The following is a 16061-nucleotide window of genomic DNA, read 5'->3' on the forward strand; positions in this document are numbered from 1 at the left end:
CCTGTAAGCTGTGGTCCCACCTGGAGCTCACACCTGCTGCCAGTGCCCGGGAGCGGGGCTGCCAGCAGACGGGGGGGGGGGGGGGGGGGGCGGGGCAAGGCGGGAGGAGCCAGGCAGGGGCACAGATGGGCCGAGACCCGCCCCTGTGTTGGGCCCCTAGTAAGAATATAAAGAGTAGATAAACCACCTAAGATTCTAATTCAGTTGCTGCCTGTCTGACTTCCAGTAAAGTTCTCTCATGATAAATGAGGGGTCATTAAAAACAAGAATAATTTCTATGCCTTTTCTACCACTCACTCACTATGACATGCCTTCTGGCCAGGCACTGTGATGGGGATGCAAAAGCAGAAAGAAATGCTCTTTCTTGCATTTGGGAAGACACTTTGCTTTAAATTATTGGAAATACTAGAGGCTTGGTGCATGGATTCATGCACTGGTGGGGTCCCTTGGCCTGGCCTGCACCCTCTCACAATCCAGGACCCCTTGAGGGATGTCGGACTGCCAGTTTCTGCCAGACTGAGGGACCCCACTGGTGCAAGAATCTGTACACCGGGCCAGTTTTGGCCTGATCCCACAGGCCCGGCTGAGGGACCCCACCGGTGCATGAATCCGTGTACTGGGCCTCTAGCATGCATATACACTGAGTGTCCAGATTATTATGATCTCTGAACTCATAATAATCTGGCCACTCAGTGTATATCCTATATAATAATCCTATATAATAAAAGGCTAATAAAAGGCTAATGTGCAAATTGTCCCTTAGACCAGGAGTTTGACCAGCAGGCAGGCCGGCCAACCGCCCATGTCCCCTCCCCCTGGCCAGGCTGGCCGGGCCCCACCCATGCACGAATTCATGCACTGGGCCTCTAAAAAAAAATTATATATATACACACACACACACACACACACACACACTGAGTGGCCAGATTATTATACATTCAGAGATCATAATAATTTGGCCACTCAGTGTAAGATCTTTGGTTAATCTCTTCCCACCCTCCTCCTTCCCCTCTGAGATTCATCAGTCTGTTCCATGTTTCCATGCCTGTGCATTGAGTGTCTGCCCTCTGGTGGTCAATGCGTGTCATAGCTACTGGTTGAATGGTCGCTTGGGCTTTTATATATATAGATAACGGGTATGGGGTTGGGTTAGAGAAACCTTTGAATTTAGCATGTAATCTATCATAGCTGTCACAGGAGGGATGTTTTCACCGAACACTTTACTTGACTGATTAAATTATTGGCTACTAGTGACTGAACTTAATCTTCTCCAGCCCCTCTCCCCTGCCCCAGAAGTTGGGCGTGGGCATGGGGGTGGGGACTAAAAGTTCCAACCCTTTAATCATGTGGTTCCCATGGCAACCAGCCCCCAGCCATGGGTTACCTAGGAGCTTTCCTCATTAAAAGTCACCTCATTAATGTAACAAGACACCTTTATCTTTCTTATCACTTAGGAAATTCCAAAGGGTTTAGGAGGTTTGTGTCTAGAATGGAGACAAAACCCAAATACATATTTCCTGTAAGTGATGATATCACAGGACCAAACCAAAATTTTTTCACATAACAGGTTTATTTTAGCAGCTCAGTTTTTATTACATTCTACATATTTGTTTAATATATTTCTATCTGTTCTGCATAGGTGGCATATTTATTAACTTTAATAGTTGACTTTTTCATTTGCTATTTGCTGCTACCTGGCCTGAAGAGTCAGGAGGATAAATAGAAGCTCGATTGGTGGAAACATGGTGCAGCATTGAACTTCTCCGCAGAACTTTACTTTGATGTGGACTTCAGTGTCAGCTTTTCTTCCTCTTCTTTTTCAAATCCTGAACAGACGAGAGATCTTCCCTTGGGATAGCGAGCACAACACTTACGAAGTTCTTGGATGACAGCCTGACACTTAGATTCCATGTAGTTGTTGGCTGAAAAACAGACAGGCAGAATCTAGTCATCTCATAGGACTAAGGCACGGGGGGGGGGGGGGGGGTTATAGTAGATCAATGCTTCCCACTCCTTTTTACTTCACTGTATGTACGTACAGACCTGGACAAAAGAGGATATATCAAAGTCTACTGAATTCTTCCTGATTTAGAGACCAGGAAGAAAAGTGTGATTTAGAGTGGTCAAAAGGTATTTTTCTATATCATTTTCTCTTTTTTAAAAAATATATTTTATTGATTTTTTTTTATAGAGAGGAAGGGAGAGGGATAGAGAGTTAGAAACATCGATGAGAGAGAAACATGGATCAGTTGCCTCCTGCACACTCCCTACTGGGGATGTGCCCGCAACCAAGGTACATGCCCTTGACCGGAATCGAACCTGGGACCCTTGAGTCGGCAGGCCGACGCTCTATCCACTGAGCCAAACCAGCCAGGACTCCTTTCTTTTTTAAAAAAATATATTTTAAATTTTTTTATTGATTTCAGAGAGGAAGGGAGAGAGAGAAACATCAATGATGAGTATCATTGATCGGCTGCCTCTTGCATACCCCCCACTGGGGATCAAGCCTGCAACCCAGGCAAGCACCCTGACCAGGAATTGAACTGTGACCTTCTGGTTCATAGGTAGACCTCAAAGCTCAACCAACTGGGCTCATTTTCCTTAAGGTTAACAGTTTATGTTCCTTGGTCGCTAACTCCTTAACAATTTGGTGAATTAGAAAAATGTGCATACCGTGCATGTTATTTTGCATACAGTTTAAGGTGGCTGCTAGAACTTCCCTACCAAGTCTGTGCATCAGAGTTTTGAAACTGCAGCCTCAGGGTTAACCCTTTTTTACAGTTGTGAGCTAATAATGGTTTTTACATTTTTAAAGGGTTATAATTTGCTTCCCCTCCTTCCCTCTCTCTCTCCAACAAAGACCTCCTGGCCTTCAAAGCCTAAACTATTTCCTGTTTGGACCTTTATAGAAAATATTTGCAGACTGATATACATAGATCCTAAGTCAAGGAGGACTTGACCTAAGGGTTCTAGATCAGCTTCAATTGACGTGAGTCCCTCGATACTAAAATGGGGTACATGGGAGTTAGCCTGTGATATGAAAGACAATTCTGACCACCCAGAGCAGTGGTTGGCAAACTGCGGCTCGTGAGCCACATGCGGCTCTTTGGCCCCTTGAGTGTGGCTCTTCCACAAAATACCACGGCCTGGGCGAGTCTATTTTGAAGAAGTGGCGTTAGAAGAAGTTTAAGTTTTTAAAAAATATATATTTTATTGATTTTTTTACAGAGAGGAAGGGGGAGGGATAGAGAGTCAGAAACATCGATGAGAGAGAAACATCGATCAGCTGCCTCCTGCACACCTCCTACTGGAGATGTGCCCGCAACTAAGGCACATGCCCCCGACCGGAACGGAACCTGGGACCCCCTCAGTCCACAGGCCAACGCTCTATCCACCGAGCCAAACCGGCCAGGGCTGAAGAAGTTTAAGTTTAAAAAATTTGGCTCTCAAAAAGAAATTTCAATCGTTGTACTGTTGATATTTGGCTCTGTTGACTAATGAGTTTGCCGACCACTGACCCAGAGTATAGTGGAGTGGCTGAGTCCAGGCTTGTAGCCACACCAGCGGGATTCAAACCCTCACTGTAAACCCTTACTAGTTGTGTGACCCTGGGCAAGTTATGGAACTTCTGTGTTGATTTCCACATCTGTAAAATGGAGGTCATGGTGACATCTACCTCATGGATGAAATTACCAAATGACTTAATATGTTTAAAGCCCTTTTGGCTGTGATTGTCATCCAGGGAATGATTAATGCTAACTCTTAGTCCTTCCAGCCCTCAATCCTCCCACACTGGCAAGGGATGTAACTAGTTCTAACTTGATTTTTGTTCTCCCTAAGTCATGGGTTGTTAGTTCAAATCAGTTCATTTATTTGGAAGAAATTAATTGTGAAAAAGACTTTTCATTTTTCTTAAATTTGGAGAAAGGGATGAATAAAATGGCATTATACATGAACACTTTAGATCAAAAGATTTTACAGAGAATATTGCTTACATCATAAAATGGAAAGTTCAAGAATAGACATTAAAAAATGAAAATATACAGACAAGGATTTTCGTTGACGCTGAGTCTTTGGGGCTGATAAAAAGAACAACTGGTCTCTTGTAGTTGGTTCACAGATAAAGTGGAAAATATATAAAAAACATTGAACATAATACCTTGTAAACATTTCTGTATTTCACAGGCTTGTTTCTGGCACGGATCCTTCTGCAGCATATCCAGTAAACTAAAATAAGAAAAATGATTTTTATTTTGTCTTTTATTTATAAAGACTTTAAAGCCCCTCTAGAAGGAATTTTCTTCAGAGACAAGCAGTATGCCCTTCCAATTGCTGGAAGACAATTACACTGAAAAATACTCTTCCCATTCATAGGATGAATCAACTGTATTTTTTTATAATATCCATTTCATTTGATTCGAAAGATAGAAGTAGCTTTACATGGAAATAAAGTCCCTTGAATTCAATAAATTCATCCTGAATATTGTAAACCAGTGATGGGCTAGAGGAGCCGACGCCGTAGCCTGAAGGACCTGCCCACTGCCCAACTCTGTCATTGACAAAACTACCCTTGGCAATGATCAAGCTCCTTGAGGCTTTCCCCTTATTATTAATGTGTAAACTGGGGATCATACCTACCTCAAAGCATTGGTGGAAGAATTAAATGTGATAAAGTACACTAAGTGCATAGACTTGTGCCTGGAAGGCAGTAAGGGCTTGCTACATGGTAGTTATTGTTCCCGAGATTTTTAAAAAGCAAAACTAAGGGGTTTTTTTTGCATATAAACTGTTATAACTATTTTAACTCAGGAAATTATCAGGCAGTAAATGCTTTCTTAGGGATCAGCAATATTTGGCCCTGAGATAAGTGCTAGATTAGCAGCTAAAATGTTTTTGTTGTTGTGTGGTTTTTTTGTGTTGTTTTTTTTTTTTTTGGAACTCTTAACAGAAAAGACTTATTTAAAATATCTGTAACCAGAGAATAATCTAAGTGCCCACTCTTTTGATTATTAGCAACGTCTAAGAATTTGAAGACACAATTTCAGAAAGAAAAAGGGCCAGGGGCCTTTGTAGCTAATTTCATTAATGCAAATAACCTCCTTTCCCCCCCCCCAGAGCTCCCTAAGTTCTTAGTAGATCCAAGTTAGGTCAGTACTGGGATGGGAAACACTGGAGCAAAACCCAAGATATTTACAGGATGGGAGAAGGAAAGGCAGGTGAATTGCTGCAGGGCAAAGAAACGACCAATAGATGTTGATGCTGCTAGGAGCTGCTCTCTTCTCTCTAAATCAGTACCAAGTCCTTGGTGATCAGAGCATCTGTTGTGTAGCAGGTGCTGACTTTTGTGGGATTCATCAGATCCCAGTTCCGGCTGATGATGTCCATTAAAGGTTCTATGGCAATTTCCAAAGGAGTCAATTTCAAGTTACGAATCCTGACTAAGTGCTTTTGTTGACTCGCTTTCTGCCTGTGTAACCCCCTCTCTGCAGTTCCACTTGCGGTGTTCTTCATGACCCTTCCTAAACTTCTGTGTTCTTGAGCAGTTTTTCAACCCACGCCCTCCCCCAGGCCCACAGGTGGGTGCACTGCAGTGGTGGATGAAGTGATTGCCATATACTGAACAGAACAGAGGAGCATTTCTTCCTAGAATCCCAGCACCTGGAAAAAAACAGATCATTAAAATCACCACAACTGAACAGAGTGAGAAAGAAGAGAGAGAGACAGTGGAGAAACAAAAATACATACCAGGTTAATCATCAGGCAAAAGCTTAAGCAACAGCTCCTGGACTCCCCTGACCTGTCAGAAAAAGAAAAGTTTATAGAGTGCTCTGTTATAAAGAGCCCCAATATGATGGAAAACGATTAAGCAACATGTGTACCATTAAATGATGCTGGATCTGCCACAAGCGCGAGTTGTTATCCATGTAGCGCTGCTCAGGGTAGAGTTGCCACATGAGAGGTAGCTGGGAGGTAAGAAGGTGACTTGGTCTAACTGCGTCACCTAAGGGAACCTGAACTTGCTGGATTCGTGCCCTTAGGAAACTCGTCCCCTGATGGAAAGAAATGATCAAAAATAAAACCAAAGACTTTCAGGATACTGTGACTTGTTAGAAACCAAGTTGATTGAAAGCAAAATCAATAAAGAAATAAGCAAAACGGAAAGTTACCTGTTCCACGACGGCCACCCACGTGCGCTGGTATTCGTCTCGGTAGATACCCTCTTGGTGAACCCAGAGGCGATCGGGTGGAGCCCCCACATCCTCTCCTGCCATTCTGGGCTTTGAGTTCCAATTCTAGCCCTGCTTTTCTCCACCTAAGCCTGCAGCACCCGTGCACAGGACACAGGTGTGACTTTTTGGGTTTGAATGAACTCATCAGTGAGCAAGGTGACCTGGTACTAGCAACCACCAACCAGAACCAAACTTCATATATGTCTATCTGCACAGTCTAAATAGAACCAAGGCCATCTGAAGCTCCCTGCAAGACACTGAAGTGACACTCAGGCAGAGTCTTGGGTTGACTACAAAGCACTCAAGAATTCAGTTAGGTAAGGAGTTCTGTGGAAATGTAGGACTAGCATTACAGGAAGCTAGCTGGGCAGTGGTCTCAAGTTTGCATTCACAAAGCAGTGTCTGACGAAGTGTAGTTAGCAACAGAATATGCGTAGGAGTGTGCCTAAGGACACACTTATTTGGGCAGGAATGCATTATGAAAGACAGACGTACGCCCCATTCCCCATGTAAAAGCAGTTTTCCTTTTAAAAGGTAATACTATGAAGGTGAATCATGTGCATGGCTTTCTAAATTGAAATTAAAAGTTTGTTTTAAGAGCAAACGACCTATTTATCAGTTTACTTAGAAAGGTCTAGAAGCTGGGCATTTCCAGAAGGGGGGATGCGTATTAGGGAAAATATTTAAGGTAGCTTCATGGAATTTCTGAGCTGCAAGAGGCTTTGGGACCGTGGCGATTTGGAGCTGAGAGGGAGAAAATGATAATTATCCACCTAGGTCCTTGTTTCATCTTAGTAATGCTTTTCAGGATGTCACAGGAGTCCATTTTTCCATACAAGTGTGGGTTTAAATTATGATTTCCCAAGTCGGAAGCCCAGAAAAGTCCCTCTGCCCTTCGAGAGGTATAAAGCAATCCCACCTCCTGGACCAACTCTTTACATGGGGCAAACGGGCTCGAAACCCATACACCCTCTGCCCAGCCCTGGATCTCATTTCCGGGCCTCACAATAACTTCACCTGCACTTTGCATTTTGTAGGGCACAGTTTTCACTGCATTTCTTTCTACTTTTGGCAGAGCACGGGGGCCTCTCCCCACAAAACACAGGCCTCCTATTCCAATGGGGTTGCCATTGGGTGGGAAAGGAACTGTGGCACAGCTTGGGAAGTTGTTAAACCCTCCAGTGAGACTGTCCAGAGCAAACGAGATGCCAGAACACAGAACGAACGATGCAGCCCAGGACAAAGTGAGCCAGAAAGGATTAAACGAAGCCCTTTGTTCAAGAACAACAATCTGGGCCCGATTTTTTTCTGAACACTGTTAGTTTACCTCCCCTTAAAAGGAAAGTAGAAAATACCTTTTAGAGATTTAAGAAATGGCCTGATTTTAGTGAAGAATTTAAGAACATCACCGTTGCTTTGCCCAGTGTCCCCTGACGCTGAGGCCACTGTCAGCTCCTGTCTTATAGGGCTCTTTCATTTCAAATTGCCTGTCTTACATGGTTCCCTCATTTCAAATTCACCTAAAGTGAAACCCCTTCTCCTTAACCAAATTCTGATTTCTCTCAATGGCGACACCACCCCTCCTGTTCCTGCAGAAATTTACTAGTTATCTTGAACCCCTTCATCTGCTTCAGTTGCTACTTGCGATCTGTCACCAATTCTAGGAAGAACCACTACCACTGTATTTGAGATAAACTTTCTCCCAAAACACTGGCTAATTTTAGCTCTATATCCTTGCTCTTGCTCTCCACTTGCCTAAAATGCCTCCTCGGGTCTCTCTACCTCAGTACTATTATGGCCGAGTGCAAGTGTCTGCCTTCTCCATGAAAGCTTCTTGCCTCCCTATGACCACTATAGCATTTATGTCTAAACTCATATTTTAGCCTCCAATTATATATTTCTTTGCATATTTGCTCTGCTTATTTCACAAGCCCTGGCTCTCCCCAAATACAGTACTTGAAGCTCTTCAGTAGCAGGAATGATACAGTACTGGGCACCCCCCAAGTCTCAAATACTAATCAAATAGATATCATTGTTCTGCCTCTCCTGCCTCCCTCTTCCCCGGGGCTTTGGAAAGGAGTGATACAAACAAAAACCCAGTGAACGCTATTATCAAAAGAAAATATATTCAAGTCTGGATTTCAAGTACAAAAGAAGTAAGTGTGGCTACTTTTTTTAAAAAAAAGTAGAAACCAAGTGTTAATGGGTTTCAGTACCATCTCAACTTCACAGATAGGTCCTAGCAACCACCGACATTATTGACATTGAAATTGGTTTTGAAAATTGAAATCGTACTGGTTACACTGACATGAAAAGGAAATTATTCCAGTGGGCAAACAAATTGGAGATGATGGTCTGAGTTGCTATGAATCACTACAGAGGCCTATGAGTCATTACAAAATATGCTCGAAAGGTAGCATGAGCCGAAGCCGGTTTGGCTCAGTGGATAGAGCGTCAGCCTGTGGACTGAAGGGTCCCAGGTTCGATTCCGGTCAAGGGCATGTACCTTGGTTGCGGGCACACCCCCAGTAGGGGGTGTGCAGGAGGCAGCTGATCGATGTTTCCTCTCATCGATGTTTTTAGCTCTCTATCCCTCTCCCTTCCTCTCTGTAAAAAAATCAATAAAATATATTTAAAAAAAGAAAGAAAGGCAGCATGATGTGCTGTTGTGACCCAAAGGCCAATATGCTGGGCATCAGCATACGACTCTGGACTTGCTTATGCTACTACTCAGGGAGCATGAAGGCCCAGTAAAAGGCGACTGCAGCGATCAAGGGACTGAGAAGAAGCCATCATGTGAACATTAACCAACATCCTCAGCAGAGAACCGCAAAAGCAAAGGCTGAGTGAGAGGGATTAAGATCAAAGCCCACAAAATCAAAGTTTGTTTGAATGGGACACCATTTCTCTAAATGTGATTCTTGAAACACTTGCCCCTAACTTTTTCCTTGGTCAAATAAGTTTGGGAATCTGGTAGCGTCAGAAAGCATGTTAACACAGTAAAAGCTCTGGCAAGTTCTGTAGTAAAGAAACTTTATTTCGTTTAACACTTCCCAAATTTATTTGACTAGAGAGCATTTCTCTTGCACATAAGACTTGCTCACAGAATTCAGGACCCCTGGATCTAGGAGGAATCTCTTAAAACCTCAAGATAAGCTTAGGTACAAGGTGCACTACAATACACAGAACATAAACTTGTTCCCCTCAACTCAAGGAATACTGCCAGCTGCAAATTCAAATACATTAAAAAAAGTGTTTATGAAAAAAAAAAGTGTTTATGTAGCTTTATCATCCATGAAGGCACTAAAAGAGATTGCCCCCATGGGGGTCACCTTAATGCCACAATCAGAGACCACGCTGGCCTAGAGAGACTATTTATTAGTAAGGGGTTCTGTAAATTAATTACGTTTTAAATGGATGATAGAAAATGTAGAAGGCTTCCTTAGGTAGTAATCTAAGTAAAACCATTATTTTTCCTTTACAGAATAAATTATTTTGTGTCTTTTTTTTTAAAAAAAAGGACAGTATGCTTTAATTTCCAGGTGTTATAACAGTTTTTAAACATTAATCAGTTAAATACACTTATTTCGCTTGAAGTCAATGAACTCACCCAATTATAATGGATGAGGATACCAAGAACATATGCCCTGGAATCAGACTGGCCTGTGTATAAATCCTGGTTTTGCCACTTACTAGCTTTGTGACCTCAGTTAAATCTTCTACACCTGTTTTCTGATTTGTAAAATGAGAATTAAAGAACATATTGATTAGAATAGTCAGCAATTATTTAGCACTTCCTATGTGCTTTATATACATTGACACTTTTAATCTTCATAATCATCTGATTAGATTAATACTCCCCCCCCCCCCCCCCCCCCCCCGCTTAAAGATGAGGGTGGGCAGAAGGTTCCATTCCCGGTTAAGGCACATACCCAGATTGCAGGTTCGGTCCCAGGTTGGGGCGCACACAGGAGGCAACCAAATGATACTTCTCTCTCTCTCTCAAATCAATAAAAACATAGCCTCAGGTGAGGGTTATTAAAAAAAAAGATAAGAGAAGTAAGGCACAGAGAAGTTAGATAACTTGCTTGAGGTCACACTGCTGGGAAGTTGCAGAGCCGGATTCCAACTGGGGCAGCTTACATATACCAAGTATGTAAGTACTTAGTAGATCGCCTAGCACATATGAAGCTTGCCATACATGTTATTAAACGTCTAGGGCTATAAAATGAAGCCACGAGCATTATAAAAGTTAGAGAATGTCATTCTAGATTATGAGATTAACATCAACAAACAAAGGTGTTTTCCTTTTTGAAGCTGCCTTAAAGACAATTTATAAACTCAAAATATCCCATCACTGAACATAGTAACAGCCACTCTTTGCCCCATCAGGGTAGAGCCATACTAGCCAGGAAAAGTAATTGAAAAGATGTGGTTGCAAAATCGAAACTTAGGCGGAAATTTACGTGGGTCCAATGTAATTGCACACTTGAAATTTCTCCCGAGCTTCATCATTATCACAATGAATCACGGAAAGTTGTGCCATGTGATCCTTAAGCATTAGGTAAAAATGGAGGTTGCTGGCATACATACCGCTGATAGTTCTACTGGATGAGGGCCCTATCTGGGGGAAGACTTGGGTTGGAACTGACTAGGGAGAAAAGAGCAAAGCATCAACACCTCTTCAGGTAGCACCTTGGGAATGTTCCCTTTCCAGTACTGCCATGTCTACCTGGCTTCCCAACTCCACAGGGAATAGAGAGAAAGCGAGATCAAACAAACAGAAACGATTTTTCTCTGATTTTGAATCGTTCCCCAGATCCACTGTTAATTCCTATCCTTGCGAGCTGAAAGATCGCTACTTTCAACCCATGGCACATTTGGCATACGGCGAAAGAAAATGACTTTTACCTATAATTTCACCAGGTCTGAGAGCGTCCAGGCAAGGGAGCCGAGGAAGCTCGTCTAGTGGATAACTACTGTGATACACCCGACCTTGAATAAAACCTGAAGTCCCCCATTCCCCTTCCCTGGCACAAATAGATAACGTAAAAGTCTTTGCAGAGAGTAGCAGCAGCCAAGTTTGAGAGTGATACTTTTTCAGATACAGTATAGCACTGTTTCTGCAAGAGGTTACTCACATGAATATAATGTTTCTTGGGCTAATTAATCCGCCTCGAAATCAGCGAGGCTAAAACTTCCAGGTCCCCCACCTCGGGCCAGTCAAGCGGGAATCAGGACGTGCGCCAGGGGCGAGCCGAGGGGCATCTGGGGCCGAGGTCACCCGTACCGAAGTTTCCAGGCAAGGGCCGGCAAGCGGAAGTGGTCCAGGGAGAGTGGGACAAAAATTCAGGGGCCGCAACTTGGAAACAAAAACGAAATAAAATCGTAACTATCTTAGGACGGAATTGCCAAAGAGCGTCCCACTGGCTGGAGAAGGCTGGCCCGCGCGGCGGAGCTGCCTCAGGGTCGTCCCTGGAGCGTGTAGGCCGCGTCAGCGGGCGGGCAAAATGGGCGCCGGCGCTCCCGAGGCGCCTGCCCCGCAGCCCCGGCGCCGCTCACAGACCGCGTCTGCCTGCGGCCCTGGAGCACCGCCTCCCAGCCGCCCCTGCGTCCCGGCCTCCCGGCCTGAACCCCTCGCCGCGGCCGGCCACAGTCCTCTGCCCCGACGGCCACGCCTGCCCTAACCGGCGCGGGCGTTTCCCAGGTGCCGCTGGGCCGCCCCGCCCCCGCCCAAGCTCCGCCCCCGCCCAAGCTCCGCCCCCGCCCAAGCTCCGCCCCCGCCCCCACGCCCGCCTGGCCCGCGCTCCCTAAGCTCCGCCCCCGCCTCGCGCCCGCCCCGCCCCGCCCGCGCTCCCCAAGCCCCGCCCCCGCGGAACCCGCTTGCTGGAGCTCAGGGTTGGTCGGGCCTAAGTGGGCCCTAGGCGGACGTGAGCTGGGTCGGACCAAGATGGCGATGCAGGTGGTGCAGGCGGTGCAGGCGGTTCATCTGGAGTCGGATGCTTTCCTAGTTTGTCTCAACCACGCTCTGAGCACAGAGAAGGAGGAGGTGATGGGACTGTGCATAGGGGAGGTGAGTAGGTCAGTGACTTAGCCTGGCCGGAACCCTGATGAGCAGCCCAGCGTTTCCTTGGGGTCGGTGTTAGCAGCGCCCAGGGCTGCGGAGGCCACAGGCACCCTGGCTTTGATACGGGGACAGATCCTTTGGAGGGTCCTGTCGCGGAGTTTGGGTTGCTTGACGCTTGGTTAACCTCCCATCACCCCCCAGCGTTCCGCATAAGCTAGGGGTGGGGGACAGCTTTTTTCTCTACTAATCTCTGGCCTCTTATGTAAATCTGGAGTTAACACCCCATTGACCAAACCCGAAAGTCAGGCCAGAAAGACAATATAGCACAATAGGACATCAGTGTATTAAGACGCTACTGACCACTGTTAGGGCAGCTGCAATCTTGCCTCTAGGATGCATTTTAATTGTATCAAAGAACCTAAGAGAGGAGATGGTTTCCAAGACACAAAGTTTCTGCAGCGTTAAAGTGTTGCAGAGGAGTGAAAGAGGATGAGGAAATTGAGCTTAGTTGCTTACAATCCGAAGTAAAAATTCTCCAGTTTTTCATGCTCGCATGCCCTATTTTTCGTATAATCTGTATCATGTACATCAAATAAGCGTAATGTGATCAATAATGTTTTCTCCTCTTTCTCACTCTAGTTGAATGATGACACCAGGTAAGACAATATTTGTTTACTCGTATCTTTTGGTCTATATGTCATTAACTCAGAGTTATGACAAGCTTGGCAATATTGGTTAGGGACTGTATTTTAGATTCCCATGATCAGTCTGGAGCTCCCTCGGTGATACACTTTGAATAACTTCCCAATCCTGAAGGTTGGTTTCCACCTAACTTCCTAGTAGGAGGATTTTCAGTTGATACATGTGTGACCTTATGTGAAAAATGTGGTTTAGGGAAACGATCATGAGTGAACGTGTGAACGCTCTTACAGATAGAACTTTGTTGACGGATATGGTGCTATTATTTTCCATTTTCTTGCCTGATATGTTTTATGTTCTGTTTCCCCTAAAATGACAGGGAGATACTGGTCATTTTCTTTGTGGCAGATAATGTGCATATTAAGAGACATTTCCCCCTATTGACCCATTCCTTCATCTAAACTGGCTTTTCCATCTCCATGGCTTTCCGCCTCCTGCTGGATCTCAGAGATCCCGAGTAGTTTGGATGCTTCGAAGTTTTAATTTAAACCTGGAAGCATAGCAGAATGTGTACTCTCATGCCCACCTCTTTAATGCCAAGGATAATAGGAGTTTAGCTTTGCCCATGACAACTTTATACACTCGGCCACATATGCGTGTGTGTCAGACTCCTCACAGCTTTAGCTTCATTTTACTTTCCTTCTTCTTCCTTTGTCTCTGCTAAGGTTTTATTGTTCCCTTTTTTCTAATTTATCCCCAAAAGGAGTGACTCCAAATTTACATATACTGGAACTGAAATGCGCACAGTCACTGAAAAGGTATGTGTGCTTGAATTTGCATGATGGAGACTTGCAGTTGGGGAGGGATTTCTGTGCTCTGTTTGATGAACTCAGCCAGGGATTGATCCCTTTTGTGTTGGGCCGCATTTGTGGCTGAGCGGCGTGTTCTCTCTAGTTCAATCTACTCACTAGGAAGGGGACCAATTTTCTGTTCTTTGTAGCAAATTTTTACTATTTGATCAAGATGACTAATCACTGTCAGCTCTCCTCCTTGCTGACATCTGTCTGTTTTCTGGCTGGCTCGTGTCATTGTTATCTTTTTATCCTGAGTCCCAATATCTACTCAGGCGAAACCTTCTTTCCTTACAGGCCAACTATCCAAAGTTCTTAGTCTACCTTGACTTTCTCTTTTCTGGTTTGTTCTAGTCATATGGTCTAGTATAATGCTTCTCAACCTAATTATTATATAGGAACAGTTACTTTTTCCCCAATATGGTGCAGGCCAGTGCTTTTGTAAAAGACAATAACAAAAATTATGTCCTCTCCTCCTGCCAAGCAGATGATAGAGGTGATAAAAGCTATAGGGCAACAACTCCATCTACTTATTAACTCTGTATACAAACTTCATCACGTTAACCACTTGGCCTTCTTTCTTCCCATATGAAGGAAAGAAGTTCATTCCCTACCCAGAGCTGCAGTTTCTTCAAGGACCTTGCTTATGAAATACCCTGTCTTGCCCTAGTCGGTTTGGCTCAGTGGATAGAGCGTCGGCCTGCGAACTGGAAGGTCCCAGGTTCTATTCCGGCCAAGGGCACATGTCTGGGTTGTGGGCTCGATCCCCAGTAGGGGGGGGCGTGCAAGAGGCAGCTGATCAATGATTTTCTTTCATCATTGATGTTTCTATCTCTCCCTCTTCCTTCCTCTCTGAAATCATAAGAATATATTAAAAAAAAAAAAAGAAATACCCTGTCTTTCTTCTGTGTCTTCAACCTTTTCCTGTCATCTGGCTCTTTTCCCTTGGGATACAAATGTGCTTACATCACTCTCATTTTCAGAAGGGAAAGAAAAATCACTTATCAATCCTGTATCTCTCTGTAGTCATTACTCTCACATCCTTCCTTTACTAGCCAGACCTTATTTACCTTCTCCATTCAAACCCACCAAAATCTGCTTTCCAGTTCTGCCTCTCCAGCCCCCTCCTCATTGCTACATCCTTAGATTGTTTCTTGGTGCTTCTCTTAATCTTTTAATTTGGAACTCAGAACTCCCATGAAGGTTTTTGTTTGTTTTGTTTTTGCGGTATCTCCTTATTCCTCCCCTTCCCTATTCTTTTTGGACTCTTCCACTCCTGCCTATGCATTAATCATTCTCCAAGTTTCTGCCTTGGCCTCCTTCTCTTCCCAGAATTTTTTTTTAAATACTTTTACTAGAGGCCCAGTGCACAAAATCATGCACAGGTAGGATCCCTAGGCCTAGCCTGTGATCAGGGCCATCTTCTACCCGATTGCCAGTCCCCAGTCCCACCCCACTGCCGCCACCCACCTGGTTCCCCTCACCAGTCCCCAGTCCCGCCCCACTGCCACCACCCACCCAGTTCCCCATTCACCATCCGGTGATCAGAGCCTGCGGGCCTGGGGGGGAGGGGGAGGGACCGAGAGGTGGTCAATGCACCTCATAGCGACTGGTTGAGTGGTCGTTCTGGTCATTATGCTAATTATGGTCATGGGGCTTTTATTATATAGGATTGATTTTAGAGAGGAAGGGAGAGGGAGAGAGAAACATCAATGATGAGAGAGAATGAATCATTGATTGGGCCGCCTCCTGCACACACCCCACTGGGGATCGAGCCCACAACCCAGGCATGTGTCCTGACCAGGAATTGAACCCTGACCTCCTGGTTCATAGGCCAACGCTCAACCACTGAGCCATGTCAGCTGGCAACATTACCTCTCCTGTGGCTTTAGTTGCAACAGACATTGAGGTTAGAGATCTGTCTTCAGATCCTTTCTCTGATACTTACTGTGTGACTTTGGGCATGTTACTTAACATCCTCAAGCTTCTCATTTTTCATCTGTAAAACAGAGATAATGATCGTCACCAACCTCATAGAGTTGTTGGGAAAGTTGGATTTGGGTAATGTAAGAAAAACACTCACCTGTAAAATGGGTATAACAATATTACTAACCTCTCTGGGTCATTGGGAGAGTTAATTTAATACATGAAAAGCACTTTTACAAGTGTCTGACACATGGCAGGTAGACAATAAATATTGGCTATTTTGACTGTCATTGTTGTTAACCAGTAGATACTAGTTAGTATAAATTATTCCAAGCTCTAGAATGTCAT

At 44.5% G+C, this 16061-nt stretch overlaps 4 protein-coding genes across 7 annotated transcripts in view; 2 read left to right on the forward strand and 2 right to left on the reverse strand.

Annotated features, from left to right (window-relative positions):
* The window catches only part of FUNDC2 (FUN14 domain containing 2), a 39706-nt gene extending 33834 nt beyond the window's left edge, over positions 1–5872 (forward strand). For both annotated transcript variants that reach the window (XM_079765133.1, XM_079765134.1), the window contains one exon: positions 5569–5872. In XM_079765133.1, coding sequence (XP_079621259.1) covers positions 5569–5606 — 38 coding nt within the window. In that variant the 3' untranslated portion in view covers positions 5607–5872. The remainder of the gene's footprint in view (positions 1–5568) is intronic.
* CMC4 (C-X9-C motif containing 4) lies at positions 1514–11509 on the reverse strand. Of its 2 annotated transcripts, none has more exons than XM_079765139.1 (3): positions 5195–5326; positions 4160–4227; positions 1514–1922 (listed from the first exon to the last, which is right to left on the reverse strand). In XM_079765139.1, exons 2-3 carry the CDS (start codon positions 4215–4217, stop codon positions 1774–1776), a joined length of 207 nt encoding a protein of 68 aa, XP_079621265.1. In that variant the 5' UTR covers positions 4218–4227; positions 5195–5326; the 3' UTR covers positions 1514–1773. The 2 variants fall into 2 exon arrangements, with proteins under 2 accessions (XP_079621265.1, XP_079621264.1); XM_079765138.1 differs by lacking the exon at positions 5195–5326 and adding an exon at positions 11372–11509 and having other exon boundaries at positions 1524–1922.
* Positions 5518–11509, reverse strand: MTCP1 (mature T cell proliferation 1). Its single transcript, XM_079765137.1, has 5 exons — positions 11372–11509; positions 6168–6319; positions 5880–6050; positions 5746–5797; positions 5518–5658 (listed from the first exon to the last, which is right to left on the reverse strand). The coding sequence occupies exons 2-4, from the start codon at positions 6270–6272 to the stop codon at positions 5750–5752; spliced, it is 324 nt and encodes a 107-aa protein (XP_079621263.1). The 5' UTR covers positions 6273–6319; positions 11372–11509; the 3' UTR covers positions 5518–5658; positions 5746–5749.
* Positions 11510–12116: 607 nt separating this feature from the next.
* BRCC3 (BRCA1/BRCA2-containing complex subunit 3) overlaps positions 12117–16061 on the forward strand; it is a 31713-nt gene continuing 27768 nt past the window's right edge. Inside the window, exons 1-3 of one of the 2 annotated variants that reach the window (XM_079764795.1) lie at positions 12117–12303; positions 12937–12953; positions 13700–13754. In XM_079764795.1, coding sequence (XP_079620921.1) covers positions 12181–12303; positions 12937–12953; positions 13700–13754 — 195 coding nt within the window. In that variant the 5' untranslated portion in view covers positions 12117–12180. The remainder of the gene's footprint in view (positions 12304–12936; positions 12954–13699; positions 13755–16061) is intronic. The other variant, XM_079764796.1, reaches the window with a different exon arrangement.

The sequence above is a fragment of the Cnephaeus nilssonii genome (genome assembly GCF_951640355.1).
Source record: "Cnephaeus nilssonii genome assembly, chromosome: X".
Classification (NCBI taxonomy): Eukaryota; Metazoa; Chordata; class Mammalia; order Chiroptera; family Vespertilionidae; genus Cnephaeus; species Cnephaeus nilssonii.

Bases quoted from the DNA above. Each gene is read 5' to 3' on its own strand.
- MTCP1 (XM_079765137.1), bottom strand. From the start codon at position 6,272: ATGGCAGGAGAGGATGTGGGGGCTCCACCCGATCGCCTCTGGGTTCAC. The intron at 6,051-6,167 runs GTAACTTTCCGT...TCTTTCCATCAG, and splicing joins GGGTGGCCGTCGTGGAACAG to GGGACGAGTTTCCTAAGGGC. The intron at 5,798-5,879 runs GTACACATGTTG...TTTTTCTGACAG, and splicing joins AGATCCAGCATCATTTAATG to GTCAGGGGAGTCCAGGAGCT.
- CMC4 (XM_079765139.1), bottom strand. From the start codon at position 4,217: ATGCTGCAGAAGGATCCGTGCCAGAAACAAGCCTGTGAAATACAGAAA. The intron at 1,923-4,159 runs GTATTATGTTCA...TCTGTTTTTCAG, and splicing joins AATACAGAAATGTTTACAAG to CCAACAACTACATGGAATCT.